The following is a 14,078-nucleotide window of genomic DNA, read 5'->3' as shown; positions in this document are numbered from 1 at the left end:
TAGCCCCACAACCCTCTGAGATCTCCACATTCCTCCAATTCCGGCCTGTTGAGCATCCCTGAATTTAATCGCTCTTTCATTGGTGGCCTTGCCTTCAGCTGCCTGGGCCCTAAATTCCGGAATTCCCTCCCTACACCTCTCCATCTCTCAATCTCTCCCTCACCTCCTTTAAGACGTTTTTTAAAACTGATCTCTTCGACCAAGCTTTAGTCATTAGCTCCAATATCTCCTTGTGTGTCCCAGGGTCAAAATTTGTTGGATAATGCTCCTGTGAGGCACCTTGTAACATCTTACTATGGCAAAGGCACTACATAACTGCAGGTTGTTATATTGTTTTTAGGTGTTCTGTTCTTTCAATATCTTAGTTCTTGTGTTTTCAGCCTGTAAATAAAATCTGGGAAATCATGTTAGCATGCACTCACTGGTCTGTCAGTATGGAGCATTCCACCATATATGGGACACATTGCAGCAAGCTGTCCGCATGTCAGGTGTTTTCCATTGAACTATGCATCAAAGTTTCATTCAAACATATGAACAAGAAGCAGGAGTAGGCCATTCAGCCTCTTGAGCCTGCTCCACCATTTAATAAGACCATGGCTGACCTGATAGTAACCTCAAATCTGCATCCCGCCTACCCCCGATAACCTATCACCCCCTTGCTTACCAAGAATCTATCCACCTCGACCTTAAAAACATTCAAACACTCTGCTTTCACCACCTTTTCAGGAAGAGAGTTCCAAAGACTCAAGACCCTCTGAGTGAAAAAAATTTGCCTCATCTCTGTTTTAAATGGGTGACCCCTTATTTTTAAACAGTGGCCCCCTAGTTCTAGATTCTCCCACAAGAGGAAACGTTCTCTTCACATCCACCCTGTCAAGACCCCTCAGGATCTTATATGTTTCAATCAAGTCACCTCTTACTCTTCTAAACTCCAGTGGATATAAGCCTAGTCTGTCCAACCTTTCCTCATAAGACAACCTACTCATTCCAGGTAAAACTTCACTGAACTGCTTCCAACACATTTACGTCCTTCCTTAAATAAGGTGGCCAACACTGTACGCAGTACTCCAAATGTGGTCTCACTAGTGCCCTGTACAACTGAAGCATAGCCTCCCTACTTATGGATTCAGTTCCCCTCACAATAAATGATAACGTTCTATTAGCTTTCCTCATTATTTACTGTACCTGCATACTAGCCTTTTGCGATTCATGCACTAGGACACCCAGATCCCTCTGCACCTCAGAGTTCTGCAATCTCTCGCCATTTAGATAATATGCTTCTCTTTTATTCTTCCTTCCTAGATGGACAATTCACATTTCCCCACATTATACTCCATCTGTCAGATCTTTGTCGACTCACTTAACCTGTCTATATCTTTTTGTAGTCTGCTTATGTCTTCTTCACTACTTACTTTCCTACCTAACTTTGTGTCATCAGCAAATTTGGCAACCATCCTATCCATCCCTTCAAGCAATTACTAATCCTGAGTATAGTAACTCATATGTGACAGATGTAAGGGCACAAGTTCCAAATCATCAGCGACTTCATGATGCTGTTTCATCACCAAGATGACAGTATGTGTCGCTTGACACACTTTGACAAAATAAATGGCTTAAAGCCTCCATTAAAATGGCAATTTCATACAAACAGGTTAAGCATTAATGGTGTTAGACTGCACAGTGTAATGGCCAAATTAAATTCTTTGATGGTTTTGAGGACATCAATCAGGTAACCATTCCGTGATTCTGTGACTACCACTTTGCCCCTAGGCACATTAAATGGCTTGCAGATAAATTGTTATCTTCTCTCCTGGCATCCGGCCATTCTCTATCACAATTGCAATTCCACAGCTGGCTGATTGAAATCTGGGAGATTATTCCTGTTGCAGAGGCTCCCCACCGATTTGAGATGTTTTTAAAAAAACCATTAGTGCCAGTGCTTTGTGACCGGCTGGTGTTTTTATTTTTCAAGAATGCACGTGTTCCTGCATTTTCTCGAGCGTTTCACGAATAGTAAAATAACATCAGGTCTCACTCACACCTGTGTTCAATTTAGAAATCTCAATGGTCTCAAATTCAGCAGCGAAGTCTCCTAAAAACACCATTAGTGCTACACATTACATCAAGTCTACGGCATAGAAACAGGCCACTCGGCCCAACTGGTCCATGCTGGTGTTAATGCTCCACACAAGCCTCCTCCCAATCCCTCTTTATCTAACCTTATTAGCATATCTTTCTATTCCTTTCACCCTTATGGGGTTATCTAGCTTCCCCTTAAAATACATCAATGCTAGTTGTCTCAACTAATCCTTATGGTAACAAGTTCATGTTCTCACCACCCTGTGTAGTTACTCAAATAGTTTGATGATATGTCACAATGTCCTACTCCTACAATGATATACTCAGTTCATAAGGCATTGAAAAATTGCTTCAAAGAAAATAGACTTATTGCAAGCTCATAAAACTGTTAATCAAGCCAAGTTCCCTTCAAGCTGTGTAAATAATCCCCTACAGGGCTGAATCCATCAGTGAGTCTTAGAGCTCAGCCAGGCATTCATACAGAAACTATCTGGCAAAACAGATGTCTGCCCATCTGTTCAGCCTGTTTTCTTGATACAGTTGCAAGATACTCTCTTTTTTAAATGCCTGTTTATTTATTTGGACAGAATTATGAGATGGTAAGTGATTATAGGTTTTTTATTGGGACTTTCACTGGTTGTGTTTGATAGACAGTTTTATGAGATTGTAAGAGAGGCAATTGTTTTCAAAGGGAATTTGAATGGCTGATTTTTTTTAAATTTCATGAGCATTTCAAAGACTTGCCAGTGATATTATATGGCTCATGAGTTCTGTACCTAGTAGATATTGGGTGAGTGGGCATGGAGGATGTTTGGGGTCATGGAGGAGCAGAGGGTATATGATAGAATGGGAGGGTGGGTGGGAATGAGGTATGTGAGGGATGAATAGGGCCATTGTCTTGGTAAATGGAGGTGGGTTTCTAACCTGCCAGTCTTGGCATCTGCTCACTTCCGTTGCCGCCTTGGGCCTGCCTCAGGAAGCGGTGGCCCCAACTCCAGCTCACTGCCGACTCTCGGAGACCAAAATTTTGTGGAAAAGCGGTGCCTTTTGGAAGTCGTGAATGCAACATTGGGAAATGGCCCAACTCACTGTTCCCAAAATGAAGACGAAAGTCTGGCCCCCTATATCCGAGCTCCTGCTGGCTCAGTTGGAACATGATGTATCAGTAGAGGCTGATACACCGAGACAGATGAGGTGCACTGATCTCTGAATGGATGCATGCGGACCTCACCAGTGGAGTCTAGGTCCGGGTCAGATCTGGACTTACCTGTGACAGAATTTCTTACAAAAGAATTTACCAATCAGCCCCAAGAGAGCTGATGCGTCCATGCATGGGATTGGGAGAGGAGGGACCATGGGCAACCCTTCCCCAGTGAACACTTGAATGCTGGTTGCCCTGTGTGTATAACCAAACATAATGGCTGTATCCACCTCACGTTAATGAGGTGCTCTGAATCTCCAATAGTACATGAGGACCATAGGAAGCATGATCCCAACCACAATGACAGGTTCAAAAACTGCAAATTTTTAACTTCAGTGACAAATTCATTGTTTGACATACAAATAGTTTTAATTTAATAACTTTTACAAGTTAAATGTATTAATTGTTTCTTCCAGCTAAAAGTTTTACTTAATTCATTGTTTAACATACAAGCCAAATATAATAAATTATTAATTATTTTACAGCAAAACATTTTCATGTATTAATTGTTTAACAAGCTAAATATTTTAATGAATTAATTGAATGCCAAACATTTGAATGCACATCCCATCTATCCGTAATCTTGGTTGAAAAGTATTTCATGTTAGCTGAACTGTACCCTTTCATTTGAAATGAGCAGGAATGTTATGATCATACCTTGTCAGGTTCCTCAGTTCCTCTGCAGTTAGCAGACGGGGTTTAGTGTGATAGTGAGGATGTAATTCCACCTCTGGGCTGACAGTCTTCACCTTTGGCTGTAACAGAAAATAACAGCGACTCTCATCACACAGCATACCCAAATGGAAAAGTGCATTCAAAAATGATCAGAGATTCTGCCCTGCAGACCCAGCTCTTAGACCTCGATTTTTTATTATTTATTCACTCACTTGATGTGGGCGCCACTGTCTAGGCCAGCATTTATTGCCCATCCCTAATTGCCCCTGAGAATGTGGCGGTGAGCCGCTGCCTTGAACTGCTGCAGTCCATATGGTGCAGGTTCACCCACAGTGCTGTTAGGGAGGGAGTTCCAGGATATTGACCCAGCGACCACAAAGGAACGGCGATATATTTCCAAGTCAGGATGGTGAGTGGTCCGGAGGTGAACTTGCAGGTGGAGGTGTACCCATGCATCTGCTGCCCTTGCCCTTCCAGGTGGTAGAGGTCACAGGTTTGGAAGGTGCTGTTGAAGGAGCCTTGGTGAACTGCTGCAGTGCATCTTATAAATAGTACACACTGTGTTGCCACTGCATGTCGGTGGCAGAGAGTCTGAACGTTGAAGGTGGTGGATGTTGTGCCAATCAAGCAGGCTACTTTGTCCTGAATGACGTAGAGCTTCTTGAGTGTTGTTGGAGTGGCACTCATCCAGGCAATTTCACGGTTAGAGGTGACCCTCACTGCTGACCTTGATGAAAGCTACCCAGAAAAATCTAAGAATCTCTGTGGCATGAATTTCTCCTTTTCCGATGTCAGTTTGAATCTGGCGCCAAGTCAAGGGGATTTCCAGGTGTCCAGCAGCAGTGATGTCAGCAAGCAGGGTAAGCAACCAATCACATTGAAGAATTCTCACAGACAGCAAACAAAGGTGTAAATTGCATTGTCCTTTACTTTTTAATATCATTTTACAGGAAGCAATAAGAGGTAGGGACATACATGTGAGATTAAAGGAGAAGTTGAAATATCTTAAGCAAACTTTAGGAACAAATTTTTAAAGTATGTGGAAAGTATCATAATGGAGAAATTTAACATTCCACAAATATAAAGAGACCAGAGAGGTTGTTCATCAATAATTATGACCTCAACGCACTGATAAAAACCTAGTTGTACCTCACTCAACAAGGTGTAATATTTACAAGAGTTTTTTACGGCAAGATTAATAGTGTAAAAGGGCAGATTTTCATCAGTTCAATGGTTTCCAATTGAAACCTTCAGAACACCTATCAGCTAAAGGGAGGAGACAGGACCCAGGAGGTAAGTGCCTTTCCACTTACCTTCTGGATTTAGGAAACCTGTTTCACCAACCCCCAGCAATTAGATACCCCCCAACCCTTCTGATTCCCCTTTAAACTCTCTATGAGGCCTTTTATCTCTCCACGAAGGCCTGGAACCCCTACCCCCTTGGCCTCCAATCCCAGAGCAACCCCCCTGAACCCTGCTCTGCCCCATGTCCTCCAGTCCTTCAGGCCTTTGATGCTTGACCACAACTCTTCTGGAGGCCTTGTGGTGCAGTGGGTAGTGTTTCTGCCTCTGAGCCAGAAGCTCCAGGTTCGAGTCCCATGCCAGGACTTGCTGCCCAAGGAAGGTGCATTCATAACGTTGCCAAAAAACTTGGGTATCGACCTGCAAATCCTTCCAACAAACACCAAAAGCAGATGGTAAGAGTGGGAGAGGTTCCTAGTCAGCCATGTCTCGGAAAGCAAGTTGGAGCCTCTACCATCATTATCCATAGCTGCAAACTATAACATGCATGTTAAAGTGTGCGTTGCCACAGCAACTCAGACTCCCTGAGCGAACTATAACCCACCATCACCACCACCATAGCCTCTTCTCCAGTCTTTCCAGCCAGCAGGAAGCCAAACCTATCAATCACAGGCAGGGAACCTATCAGTGACATCACTCACACAACCTGTAGGAAAGCTCCAATTTCTGGATTTCCCATGTGCCACTGGCACCCCCTCAGTCCTGGAAAGTCATAAAGTTAAAAATTTCCCCATTAAATCAAAAGTTTTGTGCTGAAAAAAGAGACATGTTAAAGCTTTTCATCTTGCACTCATCAGGACACTGCAAGAATTCCATTATAAAGGTGCATCTATCAATCAAAGTCCATTTGCCAACCAATCACTCTCTTCTCATGCAGTATAAATTGTTGTTTTCCCCTTAGATTGGTATTCTTGCAAGTGTCCTGATGAGTGCAAGATGAAAAGTTTCGATATGTCTCTTTTTTCAGCAATACTCAAGTTCTGTACTACCAATGGTTATTCAAAGATGGACTTGTAATGCTTGCCAAATACAACTCCCTCAACCACACAGCCTTGAGTTTCTGCAATGTCTTTAAATTAATTGCTGTCAGCAAGAGTGGACCAGGCTGGTATATGCGCCAAATATGGCGTTGCTGCCCAAATAAGGAACAAAGCAAAACAAGGAATTTATGGACGGCTGGTTAGGCCCTGGCTGGAGGTTTCTGGTCCAATTCTGGGCGCCATACTTTAGGAAAGATGTCAATACCTTAGACAGAGGGCAAAGGCAGTTTACCAGTATGATACCAGGGCTGAGGGATCTCAGTTACGTGGAGAGACTAAAGAAGCTGGGATTGTTTTCCTTAGAGCAGAGAAGGTTAAAGGCAGACCTAAATTGGTGTGCAAAATCCTGAAGCTTTTCAATTGAGTAAATAAGGAGAAACTGTTTCCAGTGGCAAAAGGGTCAATAACCAGAGGACACAGATTTAAGATTTGGCAAAGGAACCAGAGACAAGATGAGAAGAATTTTTTTATGCAACAAGTTGTTGTGATCTGGAATGTGCTGCCTGAAAGGGCGATAGAAGCAGAATCAATAATAATTTTCAAAAGGGAATTTGATAAATACTTGATGGGGAAGAATCTGTAAATCCGCGGAGAATGAGCAGGGGAATGGGACTAACAGCGTGGCTCTTTCAGAGAGCTGGCACAGGCACAATGGGCTGAATGGCCTCCTTCTGTGCTGCATCATTCCAGGATTCTATTGCATTGATGTATTCAGGACCACATTTGTCAATCTAGTGCGTGACTCGAATGAAGCTTCTGTATGCGAGCACTGTAAAGGTCAGGAAGTGGATGTAACTGTCTTTATATCACTGACAGCAATCAAATTACAGTTAGATGGATGATTATTATATATCCAGAGCAGAGGACTTTTTTCCACAATTCTAAACTGCAGCATGTGCCAACAAGTTGACTGGCAAAGGGTGAACCATTTTCCAGAGGATATAACAGTGATCCATGTGTGGCAAAAATCTGACATCTAACTCTGACCTGCACTGTGGTGCAAATGGCTTTTTAATTTAGGCATGCAACTCAGAGTTCTTTGCTTATAGTAGATGACTGCTGCTTATGGCTAATAAAATATTGATTTTCCTCCCAATAAGTCTATAAATTATAAGCAAAAACTCTGTTGCATAGAGAAACCTTGGCTTACAGCCAGAATTATCACATCAGGAGTTTCCAATCCTGCCTGGTTCTTAGGGCCAAGGAAGTAGCACAAATAGACTCCACATTTTCACACACATCAGGAGGGAGATTACAGAGCAAATTATCCTAAACAGCACTCACACAAGAATTATCTTCCATCTTTCTTTATTAAACATCTCCTCTCTCAAATATTTAACTGTTTCCCTCCTAAAAAGGATTCTGGATTCGGTTCCCAGTAGATCATTCAGGATCTTATTGATTTCCTGGCCAAACAGTTTGGAGGTTTAAGGGGAAGAGGCAAAAGGGCCAGAGGCAAGATAAGGAAAGCATTTTTTTTAATATTTTACACAGTGAGTTGTGATCTGGAACGTGCTGCCTGAAAGGATGGTGAAAGTAGATTCAATAGTAACTTTCAAAAGGGAATTGGATGAATACTTGAAGTGGGAACACTTGCAAGGCTAGGAGGAAAGAGCTGGGGGGAGTAGGGGAAATTGGATAGCTCTTTCCAAGAGCTGGCATAGGCATGATGGGCCGAGTGTCCTCCTTCCATTGTGTATCATTCTATTATTCCATGCTTCTAGGAAGCAAGGAGGCATAATAATGTTAAACTTTTATGTACCAGGAAGAGTCCTGAAAAAGTGTATTCACTGCAAAATCTGTTGCTAGTTCACCTTAACACAGATTCAGACAAGTAGACAGTAATCACCCAATGCATTAGCTTCTTGTGACCTTGAACAGTAATGGGGTGGAGTGCACAGTGGACATGCAGGTCTCCATAAAAACTAACCCGTATTGACAGCAGAATTGGTGGACCCACTTCATTCAACAAACTTGACATTAAGGGAATCAGGTGTGTGTATTACCAGTGCATGTGAATAGGAAATTGAATAGACATTGTTTTACCTTAAAATTTCCTCGAATATAGAAGATTAAAGGGCAATCTAATTGATGGTCAGGATGGGATAGGGTAGATAGAAAGAGACCATTTCCTGTTCTGCTGTAGTCCAGAATAAGGAATCATGTCAAGAAGCACTACTTCACACAAAGAGGAGTGGGAATCTCAAACACTCCCCCATGGAAAGCTGTTGTGGTCGGAGGAATCAATAAAAAAATTCAAAACTGAGATTTCCATTCAGCCTCTCAAGCTTGTTCTGCTATTCGGTTACATAGCTGATCTGTACCTTACCTCCAAGCACCCACTTTTGGCTCGGTAACCCTTAATACACTTACCCAACAAAAATCTATTCAAATAAGGTAAGAGCAAAAAACTGCGGATGCTGTAAGTCCAAAACAAAAACAAAAATACCTGGAAAAACTCAGCAGGTCAGACAGCATCTGCGGAGAAGAATACAGTTAACGTTTTGAGTCCGAATATCTCTGATGAAGAGTCATTCGGACTCGAAATGTTAAAAATCTATTCACCTCAGCTTTGAAATTATCATTTTCCCCCCCAACCCCGCCCACCTCAACAGTTTTTTTGGGGAGAGTGTTCCAGGTTTCCAATACCCTTTGTTTGAGAAAGTGTTGCCTGACATAAACCCTGAACAGCCAGGCTCTAATTCTAAGGTTCTGCACCCTTGCTCTGGACTCCCCCTTACCAGAGGAAATACTTTCTCTCCATCATCCCTATCAACTCCTTCAATCATCTTAAACACCACAATTAGATCATCTTTAATCTTTTATACTTAAGGGAATACAAGGCTACTCTATCCCTGTCCTTTTAATTTAACCATTTTAACCCCAGTAGCGTTCTGCTGAATCTGTATTGCAGCTCCTCCAGGGGCAATATATCCTTCCTGAAGTGCAGTTCCTCAACAATTAATTTAGTCATATAGAAATCATGGAGACACATGAAGGCCAAGAGCTTTAAGTTAAAAGCCAGATGAGATCCCTTATGTGAATCATTAGAGAAACATTTTTAACACTGCTTAACATTTAACCAGCTAGGGTAGACAGCTAAAGCAGGACAAAGTGATATTCTTTTGTACCGTGTTGTCAAGTTCTATTAGTCGGTCTATGAATCAATGTGAAGATGTTGGTATTGATTAAGCAAATGCTACTTTATTCTATTTTTGCACTTGGAAAACAAAAATCAATGTGCGCTTCATTCCTTTCAGCTGGTTTCCTGTGAATAATTCTGAAGGGAATTTCAGTTCAAGCTGTTTCTGACTGACGATTTGAAAATGGTTTTTGAGTTGAAATACAAAGCATAATAAATTGGGGCAGATTTTTGTGTCATAGGATAAAATCATCCAATGGTTATAGGACAGAAGGAAGTTATTCGATGCATCGAGCTCATACCAGCTCTCTGCAAGGGAAATTTATCCAGTTTCATTCTCCCGCTCTTTCCTCGCAGTCCTGCAAACCTTTACCCTTTGCTTACTTATCTAACTTCCCTTTGAAAGCTTCCATTGTGGGGGGCAGGCACATTGTGGGGGGCATGGAGGGGCAGTCACATAGAGGGCGCAGTCATGGGGGAAGGAGTTGCATGGGGGCAGTTGCATTAGCTTGAAGAGCAGCAGAATGTCTCGATGGCCCTGATGTTGAGTCAACTCTCTGGCCGCCATTGCTCACTGCTGTCTCTCCTCCCAGCATCTACAGGGCTTCCTCCCTGTTAGAGATGAAGGTGGAGGTTGGGGGAGGTGGGGGGGGGGTGGGGGGTGGTGTAGACCAACCTTCCCCACATTAACATTGCTCACACTATGGACTTCCTTTGAAAACAACAAGTCAGAATCACCTTTGTATAGCAAGAGTCTGCAAAAACCAAGATGGTAGCAAATAACACCGATTCAAGGTGATACACTGACTGTGCCAACAGAGTCAAATATAAAATCAGTGGAACAACTGAACAGAGGGCAATGAGGGAGAAAAGAAATAGGGGGCAGAAAAATAACTATGAACCCATTCTAAATTCCTAATGATCATTCTTTTGTTGTTGTTTTGCTTTATTGCCTGTGTTAATGGCTCAATGGGTAACACTCTGATCAAGTCGTGGGTTCAAGTCCCACTCTCCCTTGCAAAGAGCTGTTGAGCCTAAGTCAACTGGAAATTTCCGGAATACGATCAATAGATTTTTATTGGGTGTGGTTATTAAGGAAGATGGAACTAAGTTGGGTAAATAGTGCCGAGGCACAGATCGAATTGAATGGTTTAAGGTAATTGGTAAAGGAACCAGAGAAAACAAAGACCTGCATTAATGTAGTGTTTTACAGCCACTGTGGTAATGTAGGAAATGCGGCAGCCAATTTACACACACAAAACTCCCACAAACAGCAACGTGATGATGACCAAATAATCTATTTTTTGTGAGATGTCAATTGAGGGATAAATATTGGCTCAGGACACGAGGGAGAACTCCCCTGCTCTTCTTCGAAACAGTGCCATGGGATCTTCTACATCCACCCAAAGCTGGGGAACTCGGATAAACATCTCACCTGAAAGACAGCACTTCTGACAGAGCAGCGCTCCCTCAGTACTGCACTGGAGTGTCAGCCTTGATTTTTTGCACTCAAGCCCTGGAGTGGGACTTGAACCCTGAACCTTGTGACTCAAAGGTGAGAGTGCTACCCACGGAGTCACAGCTGCAAGATGAGGGGAATTTTTTTTAACTTTGGATCTGAAAAACCCTCTCTTAAAGGGTGGTGAAAGATTCAATCGTAGCTTTCCAAAGGGAATTGGATAAATACTTGAAGGGGAAGAATTTGCAGGGTTTATGGGGGAAGCAAGACTGTTTGGATATCTCTTTCAAAGAGCTGGCACAGGCACAATGGGCAGAATGGCCTCCTTCTGTGCTGTAGCAGTCTCCAATTGCTACTGTACCTCCTGTCACTTCATCCTACTTTTGCCACCCATCTGCAGATATGCAACCCGCAACGGTAACTGAGAATGAGCCACATCAAGCAAAACACAGCGAGGAGGAGGGATAAAGTTGACTTTAACATCGGCTGGAAAGCACAAACACAGAGAGCAAACATTCGGTTCTTTCACTGTGTTTGAGCATGTTTAAACACTTCAGGTCACATTGATCGCGTTCAACAGATGAGGTGTACCCAAGCCAAAGCACAGAAGTGGGCTAATTACGGAGATGGCCTGACAAGACTAGTTAATGTGACCTATTAGGCCGGATGGATTTCCTGGGAATCAGCCACAGTGTATTCTACAAACATCAGTCACTTTGTTAATGCAGTGAAAAGGAATGTTTGCTGAATGCAGAGAAAAACCAACACGCCAGCAGGGCAAACACTTGAAAGACAATTTGCTGACAGCTTTGATATTTTGCAACTTTCAAACAGTCAGTGATACCTCATGCTTAGATACATATGTACAGAAATATGTTTCCTCTGGTCAGACCATGTTGTTGTGAGGTGGCAATAATCATTTATTTCCTCATCATTATATCTTTCAGATGTTTCACTTACAAGAAGCCAATCACACATGGTGCCACGTGGAGGGGGGTGAGGTAGGGGTTGGGGGTGGGGGGGTGTTGGGGGGGTGTGGGGGTGTTGCGGGGGGTAGGTGGGGTGGGGGCCAACACCAGGAGCAGGCTTCAGATGGGCTAAAGAAGTTGGGAGAATAGTTTGAATAAGGTAGGGGGGTAGGGAAAGAAAATCGGTCAGAGGATGCAAATGGGAGAGGGGGTAGGGAGAGATAGAAAAGCGGCAAAGTGGACTGGGGAGGGGGCAAAGCAGGTGAGGAAGAGGAGGAGGAGAGAATGGGAGGGCAGAAGTGGTAGAGGAGAGGGTGGGGAAGGACGAGAAGCAAGAGTGATGGGTTAGGTGGGGAATGAGGAAGTGGGGTGGAGAGGGAAGGTGGGAGGAGGGAGAGAAAAGAACAGGAGGATGAGGAAAAGTAGGGTGGGAGGGGCATGCTCAAGTGGGTAGCAAGGTCATTGGAGCGTAGTCACCTCAGAGCCTTGTTGATAGTCAATGACTCTTACACTGTTTAATAAGTGTACTATTTGTATTTTAAACTTGTTGATGCCATCTGTCATTTCTTTAATGACTGTAATACAGTTTGGAACAAGCTTCTCTGTAGTCTCTGAGTATCGCCAACCAAATCTAATAGAAATCGCCTACAGCCCCCTCAGAAATCAACTTTTTCCCGAGCCCAAAGCTGCCCAATGTGGCAGCGGCGCAGGGCCAACAGGCTGTACCCTGAGGCCTTTGCTTATTGTCTGCAGCCTGCTGTCCCTCTGTTAATGAAGGCCAGCCCTCAAGGCAGGACGGGGTCTTGCATTTGACACGATCAAGCTCTCTGCCAACCCAAAGAAGTGCCCGGAGGGCAAAATCTGCCCCCGGGACATGTGCCCGTGAAAGGGCAAAATTAGCCTGTGGCGCAACGTAATCAAGGTCGTTCCCTCAGCCCACAGAGGGGGTTTGTAAGGGTCCTGTATAATCGGTCACCCCTCACACATGGGTTATTTTTGTCAAGAGCTCCATTATGACTTCAATGTCAGTATAACGATGTGGGAAGCTGAGTAGCATTGAGCAGCAATGATTCACGCAAGGAATTATTTCTGGATTGCACTGAGTTTGCACGTGGTCTGTGGGGAGTTACGTCAGGCATTTTGCAGAGTTTGGAATGCCAACGTGGTCGTTGAGAATTGCCCCAGCAACTAGAATTGCCGATAATTAGCTGAATCTAACAAGGGAATTGTGCAGTGGGGCTGAACACAACTCAGCAATGCAGATATGTTTTTCTCGTTTCCAAAGTTCCAATTCCACCGGAGTGTTTTGTTTTTCCTAATGACTTCCCTGGATTCAACACAGCTTTTTATAATAAGGCATCAAATATTATTAACCATTAAAGCCTGAACTGGAATCAAAGAAGACATTATACCACTGTTCAAACTTTGTGGAATGTTGCTGGTTAGATTTTTACATTATCATATCCTGAAATGTTAACACTTCCCTCCCCATGTTATTAAGTATTTCGAGCACAGAAACAGGCCATTCAGCCCAACTGCCCATGCTGGTGTCTATGCTCCACTTCAGTCTCCTCCCACCCCTCTTTATCTCACCCCATTAGCATATTGTTCTATTACTTTCTCCCCCATCTCTTTAACTAGCTTCCCCTTGAACACCTCTATGTTATTTGGTTCAACTACTCCCTGTGGTAGTGAGTTTCACATACACACCACTCTCTGGATAAAGAAATTCCCCCTGAATTCCCTGTTGGATTTATTAGTGACTGTCTTATATTGATGGTCTCTACTTCTGATCTTCCCCAAAAGTGGAATTGTCTTCTCAACCTTTACTCTCTCAAAGGCTTTCATAATCTTAAAGACTTCTATCTGGTCACCATAACAAAACATCCCAATACAGTCCTACAAGAGTGATTATATAATAACATTTGACACCGAGCCACATAAGGACAGGTCACTCTTGTGATATGATGTGCATTCACCTTTAAGGGAGCATATTTTAACCTACTTCAGTCATTATGTACTGCAGCAAGATGTGATGTATTAGTCCAATGACTTGTAGGCAGTCTATAAGCAGCAGTGATTGAGGTCAGACATGTGCCTCATAGTTTCCCAGTTAAGGTTATCTCCATATAGTCTTATCCTCAGCCACATTATTTTTTCACCAATCCTTGTGCATGATTGGTATGTTTATGTCAAAGGGAAGAAGAATGTA

The 14,078-nt window shown here is 43.1% G+C and overlaps 1 protein-coding gene across 2 annotated transcripts in view; it reads right to left on the bottom strand.

Moving 5' to 3' along the window:
• The window catches only part of LOC144690070 (uncharacterized), a 137,077-nt gene that overhangs the window by 112,071 nt on the left and 10,928 nt on the right, over nucleotides 1–14,078 (bottom strand). For both annotated transcript variants that reach the window (XM_078557578.1, XM_078557577.1), the window contains exon 5: nucleotides 3,938–4,035. In XM_078557578.1, coding sequence (XP_078413704.1) covers nucleotides 3,938–4,035 — 98 coding nt within the window. The remainder of the gene's footprint in view (nucleotides 1–3,937; nucleotides 4,036–14,078) is intronic.

This window comes from Cetorhinus maximus, chromosome 14, assembly GCF_964194155.1.
Source record: "Cetorhinus maximus chromosome 14, sCetMax3.hap1.1, whole genome shotgun sequence".
NCBI classification, from domain to species: Eukaryota; Metazoa; Chordata; class Chondrichthyes; order Lamniformes; family Cetorhinidae; genus Cetorhinus; species Cetorhinus maximus.
The sequence above is the reverse complement of the archived record's forward strand: the minus strand, read 5'-3'. Positions and strand labels throughout refer to the sequence as shown.